The 25,236-nt window shown below is 39.0% G+C and overlaps 2 protein-coding genes across 2 annotated transcripts; both read right to left on the bottom strand.

The window, feature by feature from the left end:
* Positions 1-240: 240 nt before the first annotated feature.
* On the bottom strand, positions 241-24,905 carry LOC126375301 (retinol dehydrogenase 13-like). Its single transcript, XM_050022241.1, has 8 exons — positions 24,714-24,905; positions 7,843-7,923; positions 6,612-6,738; positions 5,194-5,330; positions 4,061-4,217; positions 3,267-3,435; positions 1,686-1,890; positions 241-1,226 (listed from the first exon to the last, which is right to left on the bottom strand). The coding sequence occupies exons 2-8, from the start codon at positions 7,914-7,916 to the stop codon at positions 1,097-1,099; spliced, it is 999 nt and encodes a 332-aa protein (XP_049878198.1). The 5' UTR covers positions 7,917-7,923; positions 24,714-24,905; the 3' UTR covers positions 241-1,096.
* LOC126375258 (patj homolog) lies at positions 21,252-24,703 on the bottom strand. The gene has a single exon (XM_050022183.1). The coding sequence runs from the start codon at positions 24,519-24,521 to the stop codon at positions 22,515-22,517; it is 2,007 nt and encodes a 668-aa protein (XP_049878140.1). The 5' UTR covers positions 24,522-24,703; the 3' UTR covers positions 21,252-22,514.
* Positions 24,906-25,236: the final 331 nt, after the last annotated feature.

Raw genomic sequence — 25,236 nt, 5'->3', positions numbered from 1 at the left:
AAACACACGTCAATTTTAAGCACAAATCTAAAACAACCGTCTAAAAGTTTTACATTGACCAATAACTCGACCTTTTTGATTCGCCCGGGTTATTCATTCATTTAATCATTCTTCCTAAAATTAAGAGCTGTCAATCATCCGTCCCTTTCCTTTTCGGCGGATAAGAAAATGACAGGTATAACTTAAAATAAAATTGGCATGTCTCTGTAGGAATTGGGGTCATTTTAAACCAACGCAAGGTTTGTGTATTAATTAGTGATGTGCCGGATCGTTAAAAATGTATATCCGCGGATACGGATCTGAATACGGATATTTAGTGTAAAGATCCGCGGATACGGATACGGATCTTTATTTTCTTATTCGATATTATTCGATTGGTGTCAAAAAAAGATTAAATTTTTAGTTATTTCATTGTTATAAAAGTGATATTTTATCTTGCTTTCATTATAAAGATCTATCTATCTAAATGTTTGCAATATAAAGGTGCCAAATATTTGATTTTAAGAAATAAAACCAATCTGAGTGGAATTTTATAGTTTTTTATTTAATAATTCTACTTAATCACCTGAAAAAGATCCGTAAAAGATCCGCGTGAAAAGTAACGGACACGGATACGGATTTTTCTTTTATCTCGGATATCCGCGGATACGGATACGGATATTCGGAACATCACTAGTATTAATCTACATTTTATTAAAATATGTCTAGAGAACTAACAACAAAGTAAATGCAAACATAGCTTAGTAAATTATGTACTAACTTCACTGAGTTAATGTTTCCTTTTCAATGAGGGACTTTCCACAGGGCTTGGAAAGTCCCTAATTCATTCAGTGATGAAATTTCCTGTCGAAAAATTCCGTACTTTTGCGACGGAAAATTCCACTTGTTATCAACTCAAAATCATGGTCTGATTTTTTCATTCTGAGTCGTTACGATGTCACTAACACCCTGTAGAGCTGTAAAACACGTCCATCGACCCGCTGTGGAGCAGCGCGTGGTGGAGTATGCTCCATACCCCCTCCGGTGGATTGAGGGGAGGCCCGTGCCCAGCAGTGGGACGTATATGGGCTGTTTGTGATAGGTTATAGCTGTAATTCTACGCGGCGCTAGCCTGCGGTATCTGTTTGTGTTCGTTCAACTTGGTCCACTTCTCGCTGACCTTCCACAGCCACTGCGCCATCTCGAAGTCCTGCGCGGACGCCGACGGATCCGTCTTCTTCATGTCTCTGAAATATGAACAATATTTACCAATGCGTTCGCACATACGGGTTGTATCACATCTGGCAGTACGGCATCGCATGTTCCTATGCTGTGTTACTATGTGAGAAGCAATTTTTTTTTACTATTGATGGGTTTGCTCTTGGCCCCAGACTTGCCCGAAGGCGTTAAAAGGCCTAAGATGGAGCGAGCTCGCCCAGAAGGTGCCTGTTCACTCTGGCTTTGAAAGCACCCGGGTTATATGCATTCGGAAATACACAAGACGGCAGAGAATTCCACTCCCTAGCAGTGCGCGTAATGAAGGACGATGCGAAGCGCTTTGTGCGAATAGTTGGGATATCCACCAAATAGGGATGGAACCCGGCTGTATGTCTGGGAGTCCTCCGAAGATAAAGGGGGATGGTGGAATGAGCTCGTGTAGATCGCGTTAGGTGTTCAGTAATATCAAATTTGGTGTAGGTACTTACACGTAGTAGTCCCCAGCACATGTCGCGAGCTTCGGATCCAGGGCCGCGTGGACGATGACCTGGGCGCCGATCTTGGGCGTCTTCATGACTGGCCAGAACAGCGGGTAGATGAAGAACCGGGTGATGCTCCTCATCATGGGCATGTTGCGGGTGAGGGTCGTGTCTGTCAGACCTGGGTCCACTGCCACCACTGCCACGCCCGTTTCTGAACAATAAACACACATAAACTCTGAGAGGACATTCATTAAAGCTGTACAAGCCTTTGTGTGCTAATAACTCAAAACATAATTTCCTGCCAAATCGCGTTGTGGACTCTTGGAATAAGCTCCCAGAATTAATAATTAGTGCACCATCAGTGAACTCCTTTAAACACAGACTAGACACTTACCACATGAACATTGATAATAGAAAATAACAATCTTAAAAACAAGTGCAGTGAAGTACACACATCAGCTCTGGGCTGCTAGTGTACATAAACAAATATAATAATAATAAAATTCACGCGGGAATTAGAACCCAGGACCAGGAGGTGTCCCCACCAGGAATCGACCCCTCCAGGGATCGATCCGTGCTTCGGAACGTTAAGCCGTTGGTCCCGGTTGCTACTTACTGATGTAAGTTAGAAGTCGTTACACGCGGCATGTCAGGGGCCTTTGGCGGCTCAATAGTAACCCTGACACCCGGGTTGATGGGGTTGGTAATCCACATCACAACCCAAACGATAGAAGAAGATCGACCCCATGTTTCACAGTCAGTCTATAGATTTGATTTGGTTTTTGAGTGACATTTCGGCGCGTCTCATTGAGGCAACTGGCGATCCGAGAGCTGGCAGTAGGCTAGTTTCCAACTAGTCAAATCAGTTACTTTTTACTAAACGTCAAAACCCGAAATTACTATGGAATTTGTATGAAAAAGCACTCTGTGACGTCATAGAAAAACGTGACAAAATGTCGGACTTATTATTACGTTTTTCTTGATTAAAATTCATAAATAAGTTTAATAGAAAAAAGAAAATGTTTTTCGTTAGTTTTAGATGTGTCTTTATTTAGTAATCAGAATTTCATAATTTATCTTGAACCTAGTACACGACCCAGTTATTTTCCGCAGAGGATAGGCCTGGCAGTTCAGAGGGGAGATGCTGCCAGCGTTTTGGGCGCTCTGCCCCAGTGTGGCGCGCTGGAGGAGGTATTCTATTTATAATAAGCTCGTATTGTTATTTTTAGATCATTTTTTATTATCATAAATTAAAATAAAATAATAGTCTAGGAGGAGCTCGGTGGCGCAGCGGTTAACGCGCTCGGTCTACGATTGTTGAAGTTAAGTAACTTTCGCAAAGGCCGGTCATAGGATGGGTGACCACAACAAAAAAAAGTTTTCATCTCGAGCTCCTCCGTGCTTCGGAAGGCACGTTAAGCCGTCGGTCCCGGCTGCATTAGCAGTCGTTAATAACCATCAATCCGCACTGGGCCCGCGTGGTGGTTTAAGGCCCGATCTCCCTATCCATCCATAGGGAAGGCCCCAGCAGTGGGGACGTTAATGGGCTGGTGATGATGAATAGTCTATAGATATAAAATGGGTCACCTAGCAGCCTCCTGGCCAGCTCCCTCACGAACAGCAAGTTGGCGAGCTTGCTCTGCGCGTACATGGCAGCTTTGTCTTTGCTGCCAGTCATGTTGAGGTCCTCAGTGTGGATGGTCCCTCGTTTGTGAGCGCTGTCTGCTACAACCACCACGCGGCTTGGTGCTGACTCCTGGAAGACAAATGAGTACTTTCTTCTTAATTTGAGCTCTGTCTGCTTTTGTGTTAATAATATACGATCCCGACGACCCGATTACTCTAGCCATAGAGGCGGCCAATCAGCTCGCGACACCAAACACTTCAAGACCCCGATACCGACCCCGCCGGCGTGGTCGACGATTTTCCTCAATCAGCGCTTATCGCTATCGACCCTCTAGGGTCGATCAATTCTTTCGAATATTTTTCCTCTCAGTCGACGTCCTGAGCCAAGGTTCACGCCCAACTGGGCACCCTCAGGCCTGTTGTCTTAAACGTTGTACCGGGTGAGAGCCTTCAGCGCTCCCCGTTTGTCCGGCCAAGTAGTTAATGCCATCTGCGGAAAATCTACAACAAGCCACGTCAAAAAAAAGGAAAAAATAAGCTTTTATGTTAGATTGGGACTGAGTAAAATACACACAACGCGTTTAGCTTCGTGGGCTTGACGTAAAATCGACAAAGAGATTTTACCCTTTTTACCCGACTGCGACGAAGCAAAAAGGAGCGTAATGTGTTTAACCGCTATGTACGTGTGTATGCACGTCTGTTACCGCCAAACATCTAAACCTCCAGTCAAAATTTAACAAATCCTAGCTCCTTACCTTCAAAGTATCCAGCAGAAGGTTGGTAAGCAGGAAGTGTCCCAGGTGGTTGACGCCCAGGGTCATCTCGAAGCCGTCTTGTGTGATCTTCTCCTTGGGTTCCAGGACTCCTGCGTTGTTCACCAGGATGTGGAGGTGCGGCTCTTCTTGTTTGTACCTGGTTAAAAAATAAAGCAATTTGACATTTGCGCATATAAAAGTAAGTGCGCAATGCAAACGAATGTCAAATCGCAATATTGCTTTTTAGATGAATTGCTTCGGTGAGGCCTTTTTAACTCCCCTTGTCTTCTTATTTTTCCATATTAGGCCTTTTGATAGTAGAAGGGTTTGATTGGGCCAAACAATGGTAATATTTGTACTTTACACAACCACTAGTACCACTACACTAGTACTACACACACTAGATACACACACACTAAACTACACTAGTACTACACACACTAGATACACACACACTACACTACACTAATACTACACACACTAGATACACACACACACACTACACACACTAGATACACACACACACACTACACTAGTACTACACACACTAGATACACACACACTACACTACTACTACACACACACACACACTACACTAGCACTACACACACTAGATACACACACGTACACACACACTACACTACACTAGTACTACACTACACTAATACTACACACACTAGATACACACACACACACTACACACACTAGATACACACACACACACTACACTAGTACTACACACACTAGATACACACACACTACACTAGTACTACACACACTAGATACACACACACTACACTAGTACTACACACACACACACACACACACACACACACTACACTAGTACTACACACACTAGATACACACACGTACACACACACTACACTACACTAGTACTACACACACTAGATACACACACACACTACACTAGTACTAACACTAGACACGACACCACGAGACGACGACTTACGTACGGTCACGTGCATTAATATGTATACACTTTTGTACCATGTCCCATTAACTTTTTTGTCAAATTGAACTGTAAGTCTCACTAAATGTCAAATGTGTTAGTGCGACAGAGTCCTAAAGTGGGTACATTATATTGCTCGTGACTGTACTTTGTTTGTACTGACCTGTGCACAAACTCCCGGATAGACTTCGTACTGGCGAGGTCGCAGGGGCGGCAGTACACGTACTTGTTGTGCGTCTCCAGGACTATGTCCTTGCGTGTCTTCTCACACTTCTCCATGTCACGGCATGCCATGAATACCTGGGGACGGTTACGGTATCATACTACAAGTCTTCTTCTACCGTGTGGGTTGTGAGGTGGATGGTCAACCTCATCAACCATGGTGTCAGGGTTGCCATGAATACCTGGGGACGGTTACGGTATCATACTACAAGTCTCTTCTTCATGGGGGTTGTGAGATGGATGGCTAACCTCATCAACCCTGGTGTCAGAGTTATTATTGAGCTGCCAAACGCTCCTGACGTGACTCAAGTAGCGACTACGTACTTACATCAGTAAGTAGTAACCGGGACCAACTGCTTAACGTGCAATTCGAAACACGGATCATCTTACTTTCGGACAATCAGGTGATCAGCCTGCAATGTCCTAACCAAATTATCACCTAACCTAAAAAGTAGCATGGAGAATGCTACACCGACAAGAGCGTGGCTCTTAAAGTGATTAATGATGTGAAAAAAAATGCAAAAAGGCCAAATTTCGAAATGCGAGGGATGGTAGGTATCTAGCAAGAAAAACCTCGGTAAACGGCCCTAGTAGACATTCTTTAAAAAAAAATTGTTTATTCTGTTAGATAGATAGATAGAATCTTTATTTAGGTTTAAGACGTTACATAAATTTCTTAATATTAAAATTACTACTAATAATTACTATTAATAATATATTTTTTTTAAACTATGGTTTATCTGCTCTTTCGGAGGGTATTTACCAGAGACACGGGTCACAGACCAAGTGCCACTGGAAGGAGGGTATAATAATTATGTATCTTTGCGTTCAGTCATGATGTCAATGTCGGAGGATAGGAATTTGCGTACTATCCGACAGGTGTTAAGTATGGCTGCTTTCTGCATGATGACATACGTGTTGGTAGGGAGGCCTAGCATTTTCAGACTGGTGTAGGTGCTTGGGAATCACCCCCGTGGTGGAGAGCACCAGGGGTACAATATATACTTTTTGTAAATTCCAAATTCTGAGAACTTCTTCCTTTAATTCAGTGTATTTGGTAACTTTTTCAGTTATCGCTTTTTGAATATTTACTATTAATTATTACTATTGTAACATTAAATGTAAAATGCACAAAAAATACACAAACTAAATTAAATAAAAAAAATAACTAAATTGTAAATGTACTATTTAAAAAAAAAAATTGTGACCTGTTATTTGTATTACATATAATTTACTCTAAAATGCACAAACTGATTAAACTGCATTTTTTTACTATTGTAACATAGAATGAACTGCTTTTTTTAAAGAACGTCTACCCGCCGCGGTAGAAATAACGCGTGAAATACAGCGTGTACCAACCTTGGCGCCTCTCTTAGCAAACTCCCACGCTGCTTCTTTGCCGATACCGGTGTTGGCGCCCGTGATTACGACTGTCTTGTTGTCCGCTCGCGCCTCGCGGTCGAATGGCGGCCCGCCGTGGATGTCTCTTTCAAATTCCAAAATGTATTTATTCAATAGGTAACATAGTTACACTTTGAATCGTCAATTTGTTACATAACGAACGTCTCATCCGCCTAAAACTACTGCAGCTTCTCACAACCTGTATAGCCGGGGAAAAGAAGCTGCAAGAAAATCCTCGGCACAGGGCCCTAGACGTTCTTTAAAAAAATAAAAAATAAACATAAAATATTGGTATACAATTGAGTAATTTAGCTGCCTAATATCAGTTCTCAGATAGTTAATCGCATGCATTCATATCTTCTAAATAATCACTAACTTTATAATAACCTTTTTTGTAAAGTTATTACACACAGGGGGTTTAAAATGGCCACATCGAAGCAATTCATCTCAGAAAGCAATATTGCTATTTGACAGTTATTTGCATTGCGCACTTACTTTTTATATGCGCAAATGTCAAATTGCAATATTGCTTTCTTAGATGAATTGCTTCGAATGTGGCCATTTTAACCCTCCTGGTCATCATTATCCAGTTTTTTTCACAAGGTCCGCTTACCTAACCTGAAGATTTGGCAGGTCCGGTTTTTTACAGAAGTGACTGCCTGTCTGACCTTCCAACCCGCGAAGGGAAAACCAGCCCAACATAGGTTAGGTCACATACTTCCGAAAATGCATTTCTCGGGAACGTGGATTTCCTCACGATGTTTTCCTTCGCCGCTGAGCACGTGTCAATCATTTATGATCCAAACATGAATTCCAAAACAAATTCGACTTAAGGAATAATACTACGTATAGAATGACATCTCTCCGCTCCCCACCAGCGTTTGGGCTAGGTTTACTGCACCCCCCCGGACATAGTTTAGACTTGAATCGTATAGCGTCAGACGTCACACACAGACGCTCGTGTACGATAACGTCAATGTGTGGTGTCTGTGTAAAACGAGGTTGTTTGTATGAAGTGTCCGGGGTGTGCTATAATGCGTAGTATAATCTGGGGGCACGGCAGTGCTCCCGCCAAGACGAGCAAAGCGAATCGTAAGGGCAGGGCATTACCTACCTTTTCTCGAAACGTATCGAATTTTTGAACCCTCCATAACTCAGGGTTTGGATTATATACATGAATGGTAGTTACTTGAATATACAGAGTGCGCCTGCGCTGGCTGCCACGGCGCTAACGATGGTGATCGGCAAGTTCGGTATCCACATGGCTGCTCTGAAACAATATTACTAACTTTTACTTCAATGATACATTTGGAAGAATAGTAACATTGCATTTTCAACTTACCTCAGAGACTTTCTTTTGTTTTATATAGGTGGAGACCTGTTATTAGCAGTTTTTAAATACCTATCCTTTTTTTAAGTTTTTAAGACCTGTTGGTCACCCAAATATGAAATAAATTAAGATTTTATAGAGAAACTGTTTGGAAAATTAGGTAAGTTTAAAAAAAATACTTTCTGTGACAGGAGAGGTATGTGGCCACCAGTGGGAGTGTTTAATAGACTGTTTCTGTGAGGATTTAGCTAGTTAGTAGAATAACCAGACGTACGCAGCTAAATTGAGGAGTTTGGTGCAAAGCTTCTCTGTTAACTTGTAAATTTTCTACTGATTAGTTTAGGATAAGATGAATATACTTTTATTGAGCATAAGTGACACAAGATACAGAAATAAGGGCAACAGATACAGAACGACGGCATTATTACACAAGCAGCAATTTCTTCCAGGCAACCTTTCTTAGTTTCCATTTGTTTTAGGATAGAATGGAGTTGAGGAAAATGAGATTACACCTGCTGTGCAGCTGTGAGGCTCTCCTATAGTGTGAGCCAGGCACTCGGGGGGCATACAGTGGACCCTCAGGATATCATAGAGCTTCACTACATAGTATAAAACAATGTCGCTTTTTCTGTCCCTATGTACGCTTAAATCTTTAAAACTACGCAACGGATTTTGATGCAGTTTTTTTAACAGATAGAGTGATTCAAGAGGAAGGTTTATATGTATAATAACATCCATTAAATAGTGGAGAAATACTGTTATTTTTGAGGCTTTAATGTGATGTCGTAAATAATTATTTTTTTTCCTCAGCATTGCACCCGAGCGAAGCCGGGGCGGGTCGCTAGTACTATATAAAATTCACACAGTATAACGTCGCTTAGATAAATAGCCTTATGGTGTGATTGAGAATCATTTTATTGGTCCAAGTCATACCGGTGTGGTAACTCGGTGTGACTATGGGTCGGTTGGGCTTCCTCCCACCCAATAACACACTGGATCTTATCAAGCAGATTGGTCTAGTCTAGATGACTTCTAAATTAGGGACTTGGTCACAATGGAACTCAGGTTGCAGTGGCCATTCGGGCTGCATCAGCTCGAGCCATTTCTATTTTAAAATAAAAGGAAATATTTACAAAAGACTCAGATTATATATTATTATGTATGTCGACTTTTGGAAGGCGTGGGTGGGGCTGAAGCCAATACGTAGTATTATTATAGTAATATTATTTTTTTAGATTATATTATGTTCTTTATTAAATAATAATATTTGCATTAAGATTTTATAACATTACTTACGAGTTTTTATATATTGAATAATTAAAGTGGAGAGAAAAAGAAACAAAAAATATAGGTATTTCAGATTTTTATATTTTTATTTCGTTTATAACTTTACATGTCGAGTGTAAGGCTAGGTAGTCGTGTCTTAATACGTATTGTACAGTGCGACAACTAAACGCAAATATTACATTGGTGCTAATTCCTGTAAATACCATCTAATTTTATTTTAGGTTATATCTGTCATTTTCTTATCCGCCGAAAAGGAAAGGGACGGGTAATCGACAAGCATAAAATTTATGGAACACACGTCAATTTTAAGCACAAATCTAAAACAACCGTCTAAAAATTCGCCCGGGTTATTCATTTATTTACGCATTCTTCCTAAAATTAAGAGCTGTGAATCATCCGTCCCTTTCCTTTTCGGCGGATAAGAAAATGACAGGTATAACTTAAAGTAAAATTAAGAGATGTCTGCAGGAATCGGGGCCATTAAAATACTTTAAAAATGATTTACTACAAATATGTGACAATAATTTGATGAGAGACTTTCCTGGCTACATTCCCCAAAACAAATATAGATGGCGTTGTACAGATTTAACGTGATAATTACCTATTTTCTCATTGCTCGGGTACTATTATAATAATAAATATAATAATTATTATTATTTAATTTTAAATTTTATTCAATTAAAAATTTATTTCAATTATACATAATTATTCAAAAATATAATGTAACGGCAAAGGCATATTATATTTTTATATAATATGCAACAATTTATTATATTCAAAATAATAAAATAATATTTTATTATTTTTACAATTATTTTTATAATTGTTGCTTGACATTTGGATCAACTATGGTATAGAATTATGTTGCTATCTGTATTGCTTCTCTATTTTGATGTGAATAACAATAGATAACGACAAATTATATGTAAATTTCCTTTGTATTTTCAAGCAATAAAGAGTATACAAACAAACAAACAATGGGTGCCAAAAATCAAGATAAAAAATGCATGTATCAAAAATAAAAGTATTAAAAAAAATTAAATAATAATAAATCAAATCAATTTATTTACGAGAACACATAAAATACAAAAAGGTGGTAAAATTATTCAAATAACAATGTAGTGATGTGTTCGGCCTGCATGCAGGCGTACAAATGTACATAAAAAAAATAAGTAAAATTATTGAAAATTATACTTATTATTAAAAAAAATAATTATTTTTATGTTCAAAATATTCCTAAAACAATAAAGTATTATTTATTGATTGATATATCTGTAATTATAGTGTAATTAGAAGTTAAACTTTGTACAGCGCCATCTATACATTTTTTGAGGAACATAGCATGGTAAGTTCCTCATACTCTACACGTTTCTGGTCGATTGTTGTTCTTAATATTAATAGTGTTATTAAATTATTTTTAACTGTTTTAACATGAGGCAATTGGCTCTGATTTCTGCAGACAACTCGTAATTTTATGTTACACCTGTCCTTTTCTTAACCGTCGAAAAGGAAAGGGACGAATGATTGACAGCTTGTAATTTCCGGTTGCGAATCAAATAGGCATTTCACTTATATGCAACCCGTTCGACGTGTTTTGAGAGGATTAGAAACTGCCTAAAATTGACGAGTGTATTAAATTTCGAAGAGCTCGGTGGCGCAGCGGTTAACGCGCTCGGTCTGCGATTGTTGAAGTTAAAGCAACTTTCGCAAAGGCCGGTCATAGGATGGGTGACCACAAAAAAAAATAGTTTTCATTTCGACCCCCTCCGTGTTTCGGAAGGCACGTTAAGCCGTTGGTCCAGGCTGCATTAGCAGTCGTTAATAACCACCAATCCGCACTGGGCCCGCGTGGTGGTTTAAGGCCCGATCTCCCTATCCATCCATAGGGAAGGCCGTGCCCCAGCAGTGGGGACGTTAATGGGCTGGTGATGATGTATTAAATTTTATGCCTGTCGATTACCCGTCGCTTTCCTTTTCAGCGGATAAGAAAATGACAGGTATAACTTTAAATTCGGAAGTGTCTGCTGTAATCAGCGCCATTGTTTCAAGTTCCTACATAAATCTCACTACATGTGTTTGCACCTAGCGGCCAAGCTTCTTAGCGTGATGCAAAATAACTTCTATTCCATACAGTTAGGTACCTAATAATTATATTTGCAAAGTAACTCTTTTCATATATCATTATTTTGTACAGTACTATCACATATTCCCAATACTCGCACATATCGCTATTTCAGTCTGAGTGAACGGAAGATTCATCGGAAATGAACATTGAGATGTTAGAGACATACGGATTGACATAACTAAAATTCCATAGAGCCTACTACCTCCGTGGTTTAGTAGCTTGAACGTTGGGCTTATCTGTTATTCGAGCCCTATATCCCATCAGGGCCAATGGTGCTAATTCCTGTAAATACCATCTAATTTTATTTTAAGTTATATCTGTCATTTTCTTATCCGCTGAAAAGGAAAGGGACGGGTAATCGACAAGCATAAAATTTATGGAACACACGTCAATTTTAAGCACAAATCTAAAACAACCGTCTAAAAATTTTACATCAGTCAATAACCCGACACAGTTAAGTAGACAGCACGTCAAACGGATTGCATACCAGCGACGTACCTTTTGATTCGCCCGGGTTATTCATTCATTTACTCATTCTTCCTAAAATTAAGAGCTGTGAATCATCCGTCCCTTTCCTTTTCGACGGATATGAAAATGACGGATATAACTTAAAATAAAATTAGGCGGTGTCTGCAGGAATCGGGGCCTATAATAACCCTGACACGAGGGTTGATATGGTTTGTCATCCACCTCACGATAGAAAAAGAATTTATGTTATAATTATTAAGCTTAATGATATGATTTTGTTTCAGAATTTTGAATTGTAAAACTCGTTATTTCAATCCGTATGTTTCCAACACTTACAACACTGTATGAAGTACATTTCAAATTCATCAAAATAATTCCTTCCTACCACTTTATTACATAAAATGTTTATGTATGGCTATGGAGCGGCATGTGGCGTAATTGATATAAAAATATAAAGTTTATATTTTACCAAACAATCTTGAACACTGCGGTCGATTTTACAAATCATTTGTAATTTTGACATTATTTTAAAATATGTACTTATATACTATAAACATTTAACAAAGCTGCCAAGGTGATTAAACTATTTATTACCTTGCAGTGATAGAAACTAGGTTCACGTTCGAGGAAATTATTGTTTTGTAATATTACAATCCATGACCAAATAAATTGTAAAATCGATCTGTTTTACATATTTACAATTTAAAACTGAAACATTGTTGTGTGGTAAGCTTAGTATTACTATACAAATACTTAGTTTGGTATAATGTACTTGCGACTAGCTGGCAAAGCCATTGAATTATCTGTTAATTAATATCTATTTGTGAGAAGATTTTCGCTTGCTTCACAATTTTATAAAACTGTTTAATAGTGACATTGGTTGTACCAGTTATGCATTTCAAACATGTGGCGTTGTCTGGAAGAGATACCTTTTAGAGATAAGTCCACCTTTTGTTATCTTTGTCACTCTTGTTGTCGTGGTCACATTTTTAAGCTTGCGTCGCGACTGCATTACTTACTGTTTATCTATTGCCTATTATTGAAAAAGTAAAAAAATGACGTACTGGTAATGACTTTTATTAAATTTATTTTAATCTACAAGGCCATGTGCCAATTATTACAATTAAGTAAGTACTTTAATTTTCGACCAATTCTAATGATTTGAGGTAAATTCTTTACGTACGTACGATTTAGATTACTCGTGGCGCGCTCAAAGTGTTCTTTTTACAAAACTTAATTGTAAAATAAAGAAAGAAAAAAAAAAGAAGAAAAAAGTTGGAAGAAGAGAGGAATGGCGGTTACTCCACCGACAAGAGCGCAGCTCTTAAATAGAGAGAGAGAGAGAATTGTAAAATAAATTAATTGTAATTTATAATATCAATTCTGTAGTGAATCGGTTAGGTGCTTACTTCATCTTGCGATGGATGTACGATAAGGTGCAAAAGTCTCATCAGTTTCTAGCAAAGGAATAAATTAACTGGTTGCACTTAAGACCTCCTGGTTACATGTCGTTTCTGTAATAGACCAAAGACACCTACAAAAACATTATAATTATGACAACTAATGGCTCATAATTTCATCACTGGACTCAGTGACTGCACTTTTGCTCTTTGATTGGTACCTTTAAATTACGTATTATTTATCTATATTTTTATACTGGATATATTCAAAGGCCTCTGTGGTCCAGTGGTTGAGCGTTGGACTCACGATCTGGAGGCCCCGGGTTCGAATCCCGGTGGAGACATATCACAAAAATCACTTTGTGATCCCTAATATAGTTAGGACATTACAGGCTGATCAACCTGATTGTCCGAAAGATGATCCGTGCTTCGGAAGGCACATTAAGCCGTTGGTCCCGGTTACTATTTACTGATGCAAGTGAGTAACTGTTACATGAGCCATGTCAGGAGCTTTTGGCGGGTCAATCATAACCCTGACACCAGGGTTGATGAGGTTTGGTATTTCACCTCACAAACCACACGATAATAAGAATATACTGTATAAGAAGAGGATACTGTGTATCAGTAGATAATAAAGAACATTTTGAGCCACCTACATTCAATGTAACATCTATACTAGAATTCAACGATTGGTCAACTCGAAACTGAAGTAATGCTCCTAATCCGAAGTACTAGTCGTAACCATTACACTACATTGACACAGCCAGTTTTTCTAAATACGTTTGATATCAATCTCTGAACATTCATAGAGTTGTGTTTAAGTAGAACACATAAAATATATTTGAAATAAAGCGGCTAAGGGCGCAGAGAGGCGAATTCCCGTCCGGGCACTAACTAGCGCAGCATAATGACAGTGGCACCGATTCCTGCAGACACCTAATTTTACTTTAAGTTATACCTGTCATCTTCTTATCCACCGAAAAGGAAAGAGACGGATGACTTAAAATAAAATTAGATGGCGTCTGCAGGAATTAGCACCAGTGGCGGCTCTAGCGAAATATTTAGGTGGTGCGAGATCTCATAGTGGCACCTCTCAGGTCCTTAAAATACATTTTTTTTTGCTTTACGGCCACTGAAAGTTACCTCATTAAATCTTTAAAAATGTTGATTACGACCACCCGGTATGAGTTTTATGTCAAAAGATCATTGTATTGGTAGATAATAAAGAACATTTTGAGCCACCTACATTCAATGTAACATCAAACATGAGTCTTATTTGATTCTCCCCCACCCTTCCCCCTCCCTATTTCGGCGCCCGGTTCGGTGGCACACCTCGCGCACCGCCCTAAGGCCGTCACTGCACCGCCCTCGCCATCCAAAGGTGTGACTTTTGTTAACAAAACCAGGCAATACATTTTTTGGACATAGTAGATTTGGATTGATGAATGTGGAGGAAGCAAGAGAAGTGTGTCAGGATCGAAGCAAATGGAATTCTATAGTCTCTGCTTACCCCGGTGGGAAATAGGCGTGAGTTTATGTATGTATGTAGATTCGGCGCATATGGCTTTAAGTACTTGGCTGGAGAAATGGCGAGCGCTGAGGGCTCTCACCCAGTGAGCATTAGACAAGCTAGTTTCAACCCCGCCACACGGCGGCAAGGAAGAACACCGTTGGGTTTTAGTGGGTATACCGGGTGGCACCCAGGGAGTCCCACATAACCACGTCGTCCCCCCGGGCGGCGTGGTATGCGTAAAGCATTTCGCAACGTTAAAAAAAAGGTTAAAAGATCTCAATTTTTAGGTACCCGGGTTGAAATTATTTGAAAAAAAAAAAAGTTTTAAAGGTTTTTACAGATTTTTCAAAAAAGCGCTTACGTGGTTTTCATACGAGATGAATTACAAGTAATAAAAAAAATATATTTATATGTTCTACTTATACTACATGCAGTTATAACAACAAGTTAGCGTTAATTATATATTTGGGTGGTTTCCTAGGCCAAACATAAATTACGAAATTCTGATTACTAAATAAAGACAGATCTAAAGGCAACATTTTGTCACGTTTTTCTATGACGTCACAGTTTGTTATTTCATACAAATTCCATAGTAATTTCGTGATTTGACGTTTAGTAAAAAGTAAATGATTTGGCTAGTTGGAAACTACCCTATTATATCGCGTGAAATAAGCGCATAATATACTAAGTTAAAACTATAATTAAGTACAATTTAAAATTGACAGAATTCAGTTTTTGTTCGCCAATGGGTATAGCAAGGTTATCGACCGTCTGTACTAATTTGTTGGTAACATTTTTCCGTGATTGCCCAGTTCAGAGAACGCGTGACTTGCATCTTAGTGTCGCGGGATCGAATCCCAGCTGAGTTAGACTTTGTGAGTTTCATTCATGTTTGGATCAGAGATAATTGGTATCACGTGGTTTTCTGACAATAGGCTTTGATTACATGGGACTTAAACATAGCTGGCGAGGAGTGAGTTTTATAAACTATACACCTCTGCCTACCCCTTCGGGGAGACATGCGTGATGCTATGTTTTATATTTTTAATTTCCCGTACATAATTATGTCCCACTATACCCAAGGGGCCGTCCATTAATCATGCGAGTCTGGATAGGGGTAGGGGTCCATGAAAAAATCACGAAATATCATAAGGGGGTGGGGGGGTGTAGTAATATATCACGAGTATTTATTTTTTCGGCAAACGCGCGATACTGAACCGAAAAGCGGCGATTCGTGCAATTATTTTTTCGTCAAACGCGTACAAAGTCGAAAGCGTCTTGTTATCAAAGAAGAATTTATGAAGTGGGCGAATGATCTTTTACTAAAAAATACACGTTAGTTTACGGGGGGTTAGTCTTGAACCTCACCATGTATCACCAAAGGGGGTGGGGATTAAAAATGTCAAAAAAACATCACATGATTAATGGACGGGCACCAACGGCAGCAAAATATATTTAGATTCAAGTGCACACATTTAAGTTTAAATCTTAAGTTTAGATCCTGATTTAAGTGGAAGATTTTTTTTATTTTACTTTATAAAATTATCTATAACTACTCGTCTGTGTGCACCAATTTTGTTAGTATTAAAATTTACTTAAGTAAAGTTTTTGATAGAGATCCGAATTACGAGAAGAGAGCTTCAAATTAAATGCAGAAATAATCACAAGACAATTAGTTGCGAGTTACGTATTTTTCACGATACTTCCTAATGCCTGATCAGTTCAGTTATAATTTCAATTCCTCATGTATTTTGTCGCATTTCGTGAGTGATACCAAAATTGGAAAAAATCTCGATAACACGGCGAGGTGTGTGTACTTAGTCTTCAGAATATTACGTTGTACTAATCTCATGTTGACACCATTTCTTTAACGAATGACTGCAGGGCCATAGGGCCCTATTTACGTCAAATTTGGAGTAAATTACCTCACAGTTTAGATGCAGTTTGCATACATAACGAAGTTTTGTTACTAACATTAACATGTCATTAAAGCTTATATGATGTGAATGTAATTATAACTGAACTGAAATAAGGCAACTAACCACTTATAATGTATCTATGGTAGTTAGTACAGACTTCCAAAGTGCCATTCACTTCCTCAACGCAACTTTTGACAGTTACTTTTAAAAAGTTTAACAATATTATTACAACTTTTTGACTTAACGCTTGATTGACATTATTGCAGTAAGCATTCCAGAATCCACTGGAATGTTAATGGAATAATTTAAACAAGCACTGAAATGTGCTCATTTAAGTGAACGAATTCCAGTGCTGGCTGTTATTCCATTAACAATTTCATCATGCCATTAAAATTAAAAAATAATGCTTACTGGAATAATGTGAACCAACATTGGATCGTGCTCATTTAAGTGAATTCAAGTGCTGGCTCCGTTGTCCAGTGGTATGAGCGTTGGGCTCACAATCCGGAGGTCTCGGGTTCAAATCCCGGTAGGGACACATCACGAAAATCACTTTGAGATCCTTAGTTTGGTTATAGGACATTACAGGCTGATTACCTGATTGTCCGAAGGAAAGATGATCCGTGCTTCGGAAGGCACGTTAAGCTGTTGGTCCCGGTTACTACTTACTGATGTAAGTTAGTAGTCGTTACATGAGCCATGTCAGGGGTCTTTGGCGGCTCAATAGTAACCCTGGTGGGTTGATGAGGTTGGTAATCCACTTCACAACCCACACGAGAGAAGAAGTGCTGGCTCAAATTATTCTTCTTCAATCGATAGAATACTTATAACAAGGGTCATAATTTATACCGAAAACAAAGATATAAATGCATATGTCTGTTATCCATGAATAGAAGGTTAAACGAAGGGAAATTTGAACAGCGCTATCTACATTTTTTAGTCTGAAAAGTCCTTTTGGAAGTCAATGCTAATTACCAATAGTTACATAGTAAGCTGAAGGCATAACTAGTGCTATTAAGACAACTATGGTTAGTAACTTAGTAATACATACATATCTACATAAACAACATCCATATCACATGTGCGCCTCTAAGTTCCAGTGCACTTTCCGTAAATATAATATACATACACAACACATATTATATTACATACATTTTTATGGAAAAATTAATTATGGAGTGCGGATATTCACGTTCTTTACCATGATACATTTTATATGCGAAATTCATATAACCCGGGTGCTTTCAAGGCCAGAGTGAACAGGCACCTTCTGGGCGAGCTCCATATTAGGCCTCGTCAATGCCTTCGGACATGTCTGGAGCCAAGAGCAAACCCATCAAAGGGAAAAAAAAATTTGATGCTAAAATATTTGTTTTGATTTCTCGAAGGCGAATGAAACTTGGCTTCTTAGACTGTTCATGTTTGTAGTTAGGTCAAGAATGGTTGGAAGCAACGGCGTTTATTGTCTAGTGGTAAGAGCGTTGGTCTATCAATTTGGAGGTCCCAGCTTCGTTTCCTGGTGGAGACAATTCACAAAAGTCACTAGGTGATTCTTTGTTTAGGACAGCTGATCCGTGCTTTGGTATTTAGTCGTTGCATAAACTTAGTCAGGGGCCTTCTGCGGCTCAATAGTAATCCTGACACCAGGGTTGGTGAGGTTGGTAATCCACTTCACAGCCCACACGACAGAAGAAGTGCTGGCTCAAATTATTACATTAACACTTCAATAGATAGTATGCTTATAACAAGGGTCATTATATATACCCAAAAACAAAGATATAAATGCATATGTCTGTTATCCGACATGATACAAGAATAATGAATATCGCACACCCGTAAATATCTACTGTGTATGTCAAAGAATAAGGTACAGGGATTTGTGCAGTACTGCTGTTTATATAATATTAACAGGGGGGTTAAAATGGCCACATCGAAGCAATTCATCTAAGAAAGCAATATTGCAATTTGACATTGGCGCATATAAAAGTAAGTGCGCAATGCAAACAAATGTCAAATAGCAATATTGCTTTCTTCGATGAATAGCTTCGATGTGGCCATTTTAACCCCCAGCTCCCAACACCGTGAAGCGTTCCCATAAACACTATAATTACAGTAGACATCTTACTCATACAACAACAAGCATAAATAATAAAAAAATATTCGAAAATATTGAAAACGGCAAGAACTCTATTCACAATCAAATCCTCTTTTTTTTAAATAAGTTTTTATAGAATAATTTAAATGTCATGTCGAGATTAGAATCGATTTATGTACATAAAGTTACATCAGTTAATTGTTCCCTTAGGTATATCTACAGGTTGTGATAGATTAATGTCTATGTTAAAAAATCTAGTTAGTATATATTTTTTAGTTTTCGTGATTTTAATTTTAGAATTATTTTTGTGATAACATTTATATTATACTATGTTTCATTCCGTTCGTCAGCTTTAAAAAAAACATTTTACTTCAAGACTCAATTTAAATTGTGATTACTCGAAAAAGATTAATTTCGGATTTTCAACTACACACTACATTTTAAAGAACTTGAAAGTTAATATTAATAAAAGATTCGTACATATTTAGGCAGATATTCAAATGAAATAGCCTTGTAATTTATAGTCGATTAGTAGTTTTTGCTTGGTAAGCAAGTATTTGCAAGTTGAAAAGAACTTTAAAACACTGTTCGAGGTTTACGCAGTTATATAATTATCATAATTAAAACACATAATACCGGGTTATGGATATGTGATTATGGATCTACCTAATCCACTCCAATTTCATCAGTCGTCCCGTGATCATGGCATATGCATATCGGGAGTCGCTGATTAACGCGGTAAGAACCGGGTATTATGTGCTTTAACTTTAAAACAATTATAATTACCAATATACACTTCTCATCAAAAAAATCGAAACACTTCCGTTTTCATTGTTTCTGTCCGAATTTAACACAAAAAAGAATTCATACGATGAAAAAAAATACATAAATGTATAGCTGGCAGTTTGGCCATTACAGTAATAAGCGAAAATTCTAAATTCAAAATTAGAATTTCATTTGTTTATCTTATAAACGAAATGAATCACTGTTTTGAGACAAATGTGTGTTTAGGGTTGGAGTACATTTAGCGTTTAAAAACTAAAAATTGGCGCCTATCCTTAAACTTTTTGTTTTTTATTTCAATACTGTGACTTTGGGACGTCTGAAAAAAGGTTTTTTTTCTAAAACGTATGGATACTTCGCCCACAGAAGCCGCCCAAGTTGTGGCATTGCTGGATTCTGGCCTTAGTCAGCGTGTTGTGGCTGCAAGACTGCATCTAAGCCTGTCATCTGTTCATAGAGTCTATAAACGTTATCGGGAGACTGGTTTGTTCACGCGCCGTTCAGGATCTGGCAGGAATCGGGTCACTTCTGAGCGAGATGATCGATTTATTGTAACAACTTCTTTAAGAAATCGACGCCTTAACGCTTTTCAACTGCAGCAGCGGCTTCGTGTTGTACGAAGGGTGGCTGTAAGTGACTCTACAATTAGAAGAAGGTTGAAGGATCGTGGACTGGTACCGCATAAGCCAGCAAATGGGCCGAAATTAACTGCAGACCATCGAAGAGCGCGCCTTAACTTTGCACGTGAGCACCTAAATTGGTCATACCTACAGAACCGCCACCATAGCTGACCTTTTCTTCAATGCAGCATTGTGCATAGCGTTCTCCGTCTCTTCTGTAGACCTTGTTCCTTCCGTCGTTACCATACAGCATAATTTTACACTCATCAGAAAAGAGAACTTTGCTCCACTGTAGGTATGACCAATTTAGGTGCTCACGTGCAAAGTTAAGGCGCGCTCTTCGATGGTCTGCAGTTAATTTCGGCCCATTTGCTGGCTTATGCGGTACCAGTCCACGATCCTTCAACCTTCTTCTAATTGTAGAGTCACTTACAGCCACCCTTCGTACAACACGAAGCCGCTGCTGCAGTTGAAAAGCGTTAAGGCGTCGATTTCTTAAAGAAGTTGTTACAATAAATCGATCATCTCGCTCAGAAGTGACCCGATTCCTGCCAGATCCTGAACGGCGCGTGAACAAACCAGTCTCCCGATAACGTTTATAGACTCTATGAACAGATGACAGGCTTAGATGCAGTCTTGCAGCCACAACACGCTGACTAAGGCCAGAATCCAGCAATGCCACAACTTGGGCGGCTTCTGTGGGCGAAGTATCCATACGTTTTAGAAAAAAAACCTTTTTTCAGACGTCCCAAAGTCACAGTATTGAAATAAAAAACAAAAAGTTTAAGGATAGGCGCCAATTTTTAGTTTTTAAACGCTAAATGTACTCCAACCCTAAACACACATTTGTCTCAAAACAGTGATTCATTTCGTTTATAAGATAAACAAATGAAATTCTAATTTTGAATTTAGAATTTTCGCTTATTACTGTAATGGCCAAACTGCCAGCTATACATTTATGTATTTTTTTTCATCGTATGAATTCTTTTTTGTGTTAAATTCGGACAGAAACAATGAAAACGGAAGTGTTTCGATTTTTTTGATGAGAAGTGTATTAATGAATATTTATTGGTATTCGAGAACTTTCAAAGTTTGAACGTTTTCCCACTAGCCTAGGTTTCATCATATTTACTTATGTAAAAAGGATGCGTTAAAATTTGTGCATTACCAAAGGGTATGGTGAACCTTACAAGATAACTTACATCTTCTAACTAGTAAAGCGTAAATTATTATTGTATTTTATATCATTGAGCTCTGTCCACATATTATGAGCTGGTGTTTTACATAACGCCTATGATACCTAACATTGAAATCAACTATAAATTATGAACTTAAGGTTCCAGTGACTATAAGTTTCATTTTTTAAAATAGGTATTCTCTCTTTTGTTATGTTACTGATTATACAATTTTAATAATGTTACAAATAAAATATTATCTGCAATAGGCGACAAAACATATCCATTTACAATTATAGGTATTCCACCCAGCTATTAGGAGAGATGGTAACTATTTGATATTTATTAATGGCCTCTTTAATGTGTATGAAATTGAAACAATTCACTGTAATATCTCCCGTAACTGTCGCCTGACAAACAGAATCAGTATTACCATAAAGGTAGGTTTAGTTTGAGGGTGTGTTGAAAATTACAAGTTGAGCATTCAAGTTAAGTGTATTCAATGTTTATAAAATTTTCTTTGCTGCATGTTGCGTCTTTAGAACTCGAACTTAAATAATTAAGAGTTCACGCATGATTCAACAGTCGGTAAATCCCGTTCTTTATAAAACTCAATCTGCATGTTTCTAGAGTGCGCCGACGCATTTTGAACGCTGGATATGTGACACCAAGCTCAGCTTTAAGTAAGCGTATATTATGTAAATTGTTAGATATGGTTGTAACTTTGACTAGTATAGTCTGGCCTGTTTTGTTATACACCACTTTTGTATTTTAAGGAGAATATTGTTTTTGATAGAAATTAAATACATGTATTAGTACAGTCACGAGTACTAATATGTATACACTGTGAAACCCTGTCACATTAACTTTTTTTGTAAGTCTCATTAAATGTCAAATATATGATAGTGCGACAGGGTTCTAAAGTAGGTACATGATATTGCTCATGACTGTACGAGTACATCTTCAAAGTAAATAAACATAAGTACCTAACTACAGTGTTCATAAAAGAGTAAATAAATTTTATGAACAAATTTCTGTTATATTTTATGATTGACTTTTATGATGATTTGTTGTTGACTTGAGTATATAAATTATCAAATGATGTACAACAACACAAGACAGGAACATAATAATTTAGAGCTAAGATTAACTTGGTTTTGTGTTGAGTGTGGTTGTACTTTTAGACTTCATTGTGTCCGGGGGCAGAGGCCTGGACACCCCCACCTTCACCACGCCGCGCGAAGCACCCTTCAGCGCCTGCACAGCCTGATCCAAAGTCGCATTCTTAATACTAATACCATTTACAGACATCACTCGATCACCAGGAGATATCTGACCATTCTTCTCCGCCACACCACCAGGAACCAGACTTCGCACCACAATCACTGTGCCGTGAGGGTCGACAGGGTCCTGATAGTCCAGTATAGAAAACCCAAGACCTTGGTCACCCTTCACAAGCTCCACAATATCCTCTTTACTCTGCCACATGGCTAACCCTGACACACACTCTAAGGAACGGGACTTTCTTGAATGACCTGAGTGGTTGGTCAGGGTGGCAGTACTGGAAGTGTTGATGGAAGTATCAGACTGAGCCTTCACCAGTGTTGTCAGGTTGTTCAGGCTCCCTGATATTATTTTTCTAGCTTCAAATCCTTCTCTATCTGGTGCTAGGTTTATAACAGGACGAGGGCCACTTTCTGTCGAACTCCGGGCACAGACTAGTCTCACACGGTTTGGGAGACGCTTCAAAATATTCACTACCTCTGTATGAGTCAGCCCGTGTAGACGGTATTCGTTAACTTCCAGTAATTCATCTCCAGCTATCAATGTCCCTTGCTGGCCCACTGGGCCTTCGGGAAGGACTGACCTGATGTAATGATGAGGCCTTAACTCCTGACCTCCTTCTACATCAACAGTTCCTTCAAGGCTGATGCCCAGACCTTCAAGTTTAAGGACTTCTGCTACAATAACCTGCTTCTCTAGTCCAATTTCAGCCTGCCACCGCTTTTTAACTTCTTCTATGTCTACAGCTAATATTTCGTCAAGTCTTTTGTCTAATTCTTCCTGTGTGGGCTCATTCACATCAATATCACCAACTTCTAGCACACTAGAGTCTATGGTAGTGTTAGATTCAGGTTCAGGCTCTATCTCAGTTGTACTATTATCTGCTTGGGAAGGCACTGGAAACCAGGAGAGGGTTGTGGTCGACGAGGACGGCGACGGCGGCCGCTCCTCGTTGAATATGGCAAGCTGTAGGTGCTCAAACTTTGGACCTCGCAGGTATCTCTCTAAGACTAAATGAACCGAGATGCCCGTGTTTCTCAACAACTCCACAGCTTGGGGATTACTCTTATCAGCTAAAGAAACACCATCCACTTCAATAATTCTGTCGTTTAATCTAATTTTACCACTCTGTTCTGCACTACTTCCTTCTATAATACTCTTCACAAATATACCTGACAGTTCCTCCTTCTCACAAACATAGCCGGCTACTGTGATCCCTAAACCATAAACATTTTTATTCAGATCCACATGGATAATTTCAACTTCAGGTAAATCTGGTATTTCTACAGGTACAGTGATAGTGATGGTGGGAGATACACAACCAGCGATAATAGGATGGTCGGGGATCTGTTGCGGGTTGTCTCCGATGATGCTGACAGCTGCGGCTACAAGATTTTCCGAATCGCCATCTTCACCATTGACATATTCGGTGTCAACATAGCACTGGGAGAGATCGTACACAGCACCGTAGCCACTTTCGATGAGGTGTCGGTCGAGTAGTTCAGGGTCCGCCAGCAACTTGGTGGGCACGAGTGCGGTGCCAGGCAGCGGGGCTCGCAGGGCCGCGGCCGGGTCGGCGGGGCGCGCCACCAGCAGGCGCACGGTGGGGCCCGCCTGGCGCAGCACGGACGCCACCTGCTCCGACGTGAAGCCGCGCAGATTGACTGAGCCCACCTGTAGCACGTGGTCGCCGCTCTGCAGCCTGCCGTCCTTGTCCGCGGCGCTGCCAGGTAGGATGTACTTGATGACGACCCCGGTGCTCCGCCCGCCGACCAGGTTGAACCCCAGGCCGTTTCCGTCGTTGGTGAGCTCGACCACTTCCACTTGCGCCCACTCGGTACTCAGCACCATCGCGCTCTGCAACACCATCGGGGCACTCCCGACGTTACGTGACGAGCGCGCCCCGAGCCCCGCGCAGGTTATCTTCCTCCGACGCCCACATTTTCACATTTAGACGCACGGTTTCCACTCGATAACGACCGAACGACCATAAAAAACTAAAAGGCGCCGAAGTTAACGTAAAAACTGTGTAAATTAGATATAAAAATGACATTTACATACTTGCTGAAAAGAAGACAGAGAGAATGTGGCCAGCTCCCGGCAGGTGTTTCCGACGAATAAAATAATTTTACCTCGTATCAAATGTCAAAACAATATTGACCAAACATTATTGTTATAATTCAAACAATAATAAAAGCGAAAATAATGGTCCAAAATTTACAACAATAATAAAGTTTGAGACTTTGAGACATTTGAGAGAAATTTTATCGTTCAAAAATTAAAACGTCAAAATGTTATGATATTAATTCTAAGAGACGTCAATAGATGTCACTGACTGAAAATGTTGTGAGATTTAGGTGTCCTCTATCAAATCGAACAATAACTAAATTAGTTTTCATTTGCGCTGGTAGATGACATTGTATACTGAACATACTACTTTTTCTATTTTATAGATGGCGCTAGACTATATTTATCGGATTATATTTGAATGTTATTTATTAAATATTGTCATATATTTAAGGCTTTAATGGTACGAAATAAAGATATTATTATTATTATTTTTTTTAAACTTTAGTTTATCTCC

The sequence above is a fragment of the Pectinophora gossypiella genome, chromosome 18, assembly GCF_024362695.1.
Source record: "Pectinophora gossypiella chromosome 18, ilPecGoss1.1, whole genome shotgun sequence".
Taxonomy (NCBI): domain Eukaryota; kingdom Metazoa; phylum Arthropoda; class Insecta; order Lepidoptera; family Gelechiidae; genus Pectinophora; species Pectinophora gossypiella.
This window is presented reverse-complemented; position numbering and strand designations above follow the sequence as displayed.

What these genes read in the sequence shown, in the direction of transcription:
- LOC126375301 (XM_050022241.1), bottom strand. Translation starts at nt 7,916, where the DNA reads ATGTGGATACCGAACTTGCCGATCACCATCGTTAGCGCCGTGGCAGCC. An exon ending in TTGCTAAGAGAGGCGCCAAG is followed by an intron (nt 5,331 to 6,611) that starts GTTGGTACACGC and finishes AACCGTCCCCAG; the next exon opens with GTATTCATGGCATGCCGTGA. An exon ending in TTCTGCTGGATACTTTGAAG is followed by an intron (nt 3,436 to 4,060) that starts GTAAGGAGCTAG and finishes TTTGTCTTCCAG; the next exon opens with GAGTCAGCACCAAGCCGCGT.
- LOC126375258 (XM_050022183.1), bottom strand. Translation starts at nt 24,521, where the DNA reads ATGGTGTTGCAGAGCGCGATGGTGCTGAGTACCGAGTGGGCGCAAGTG.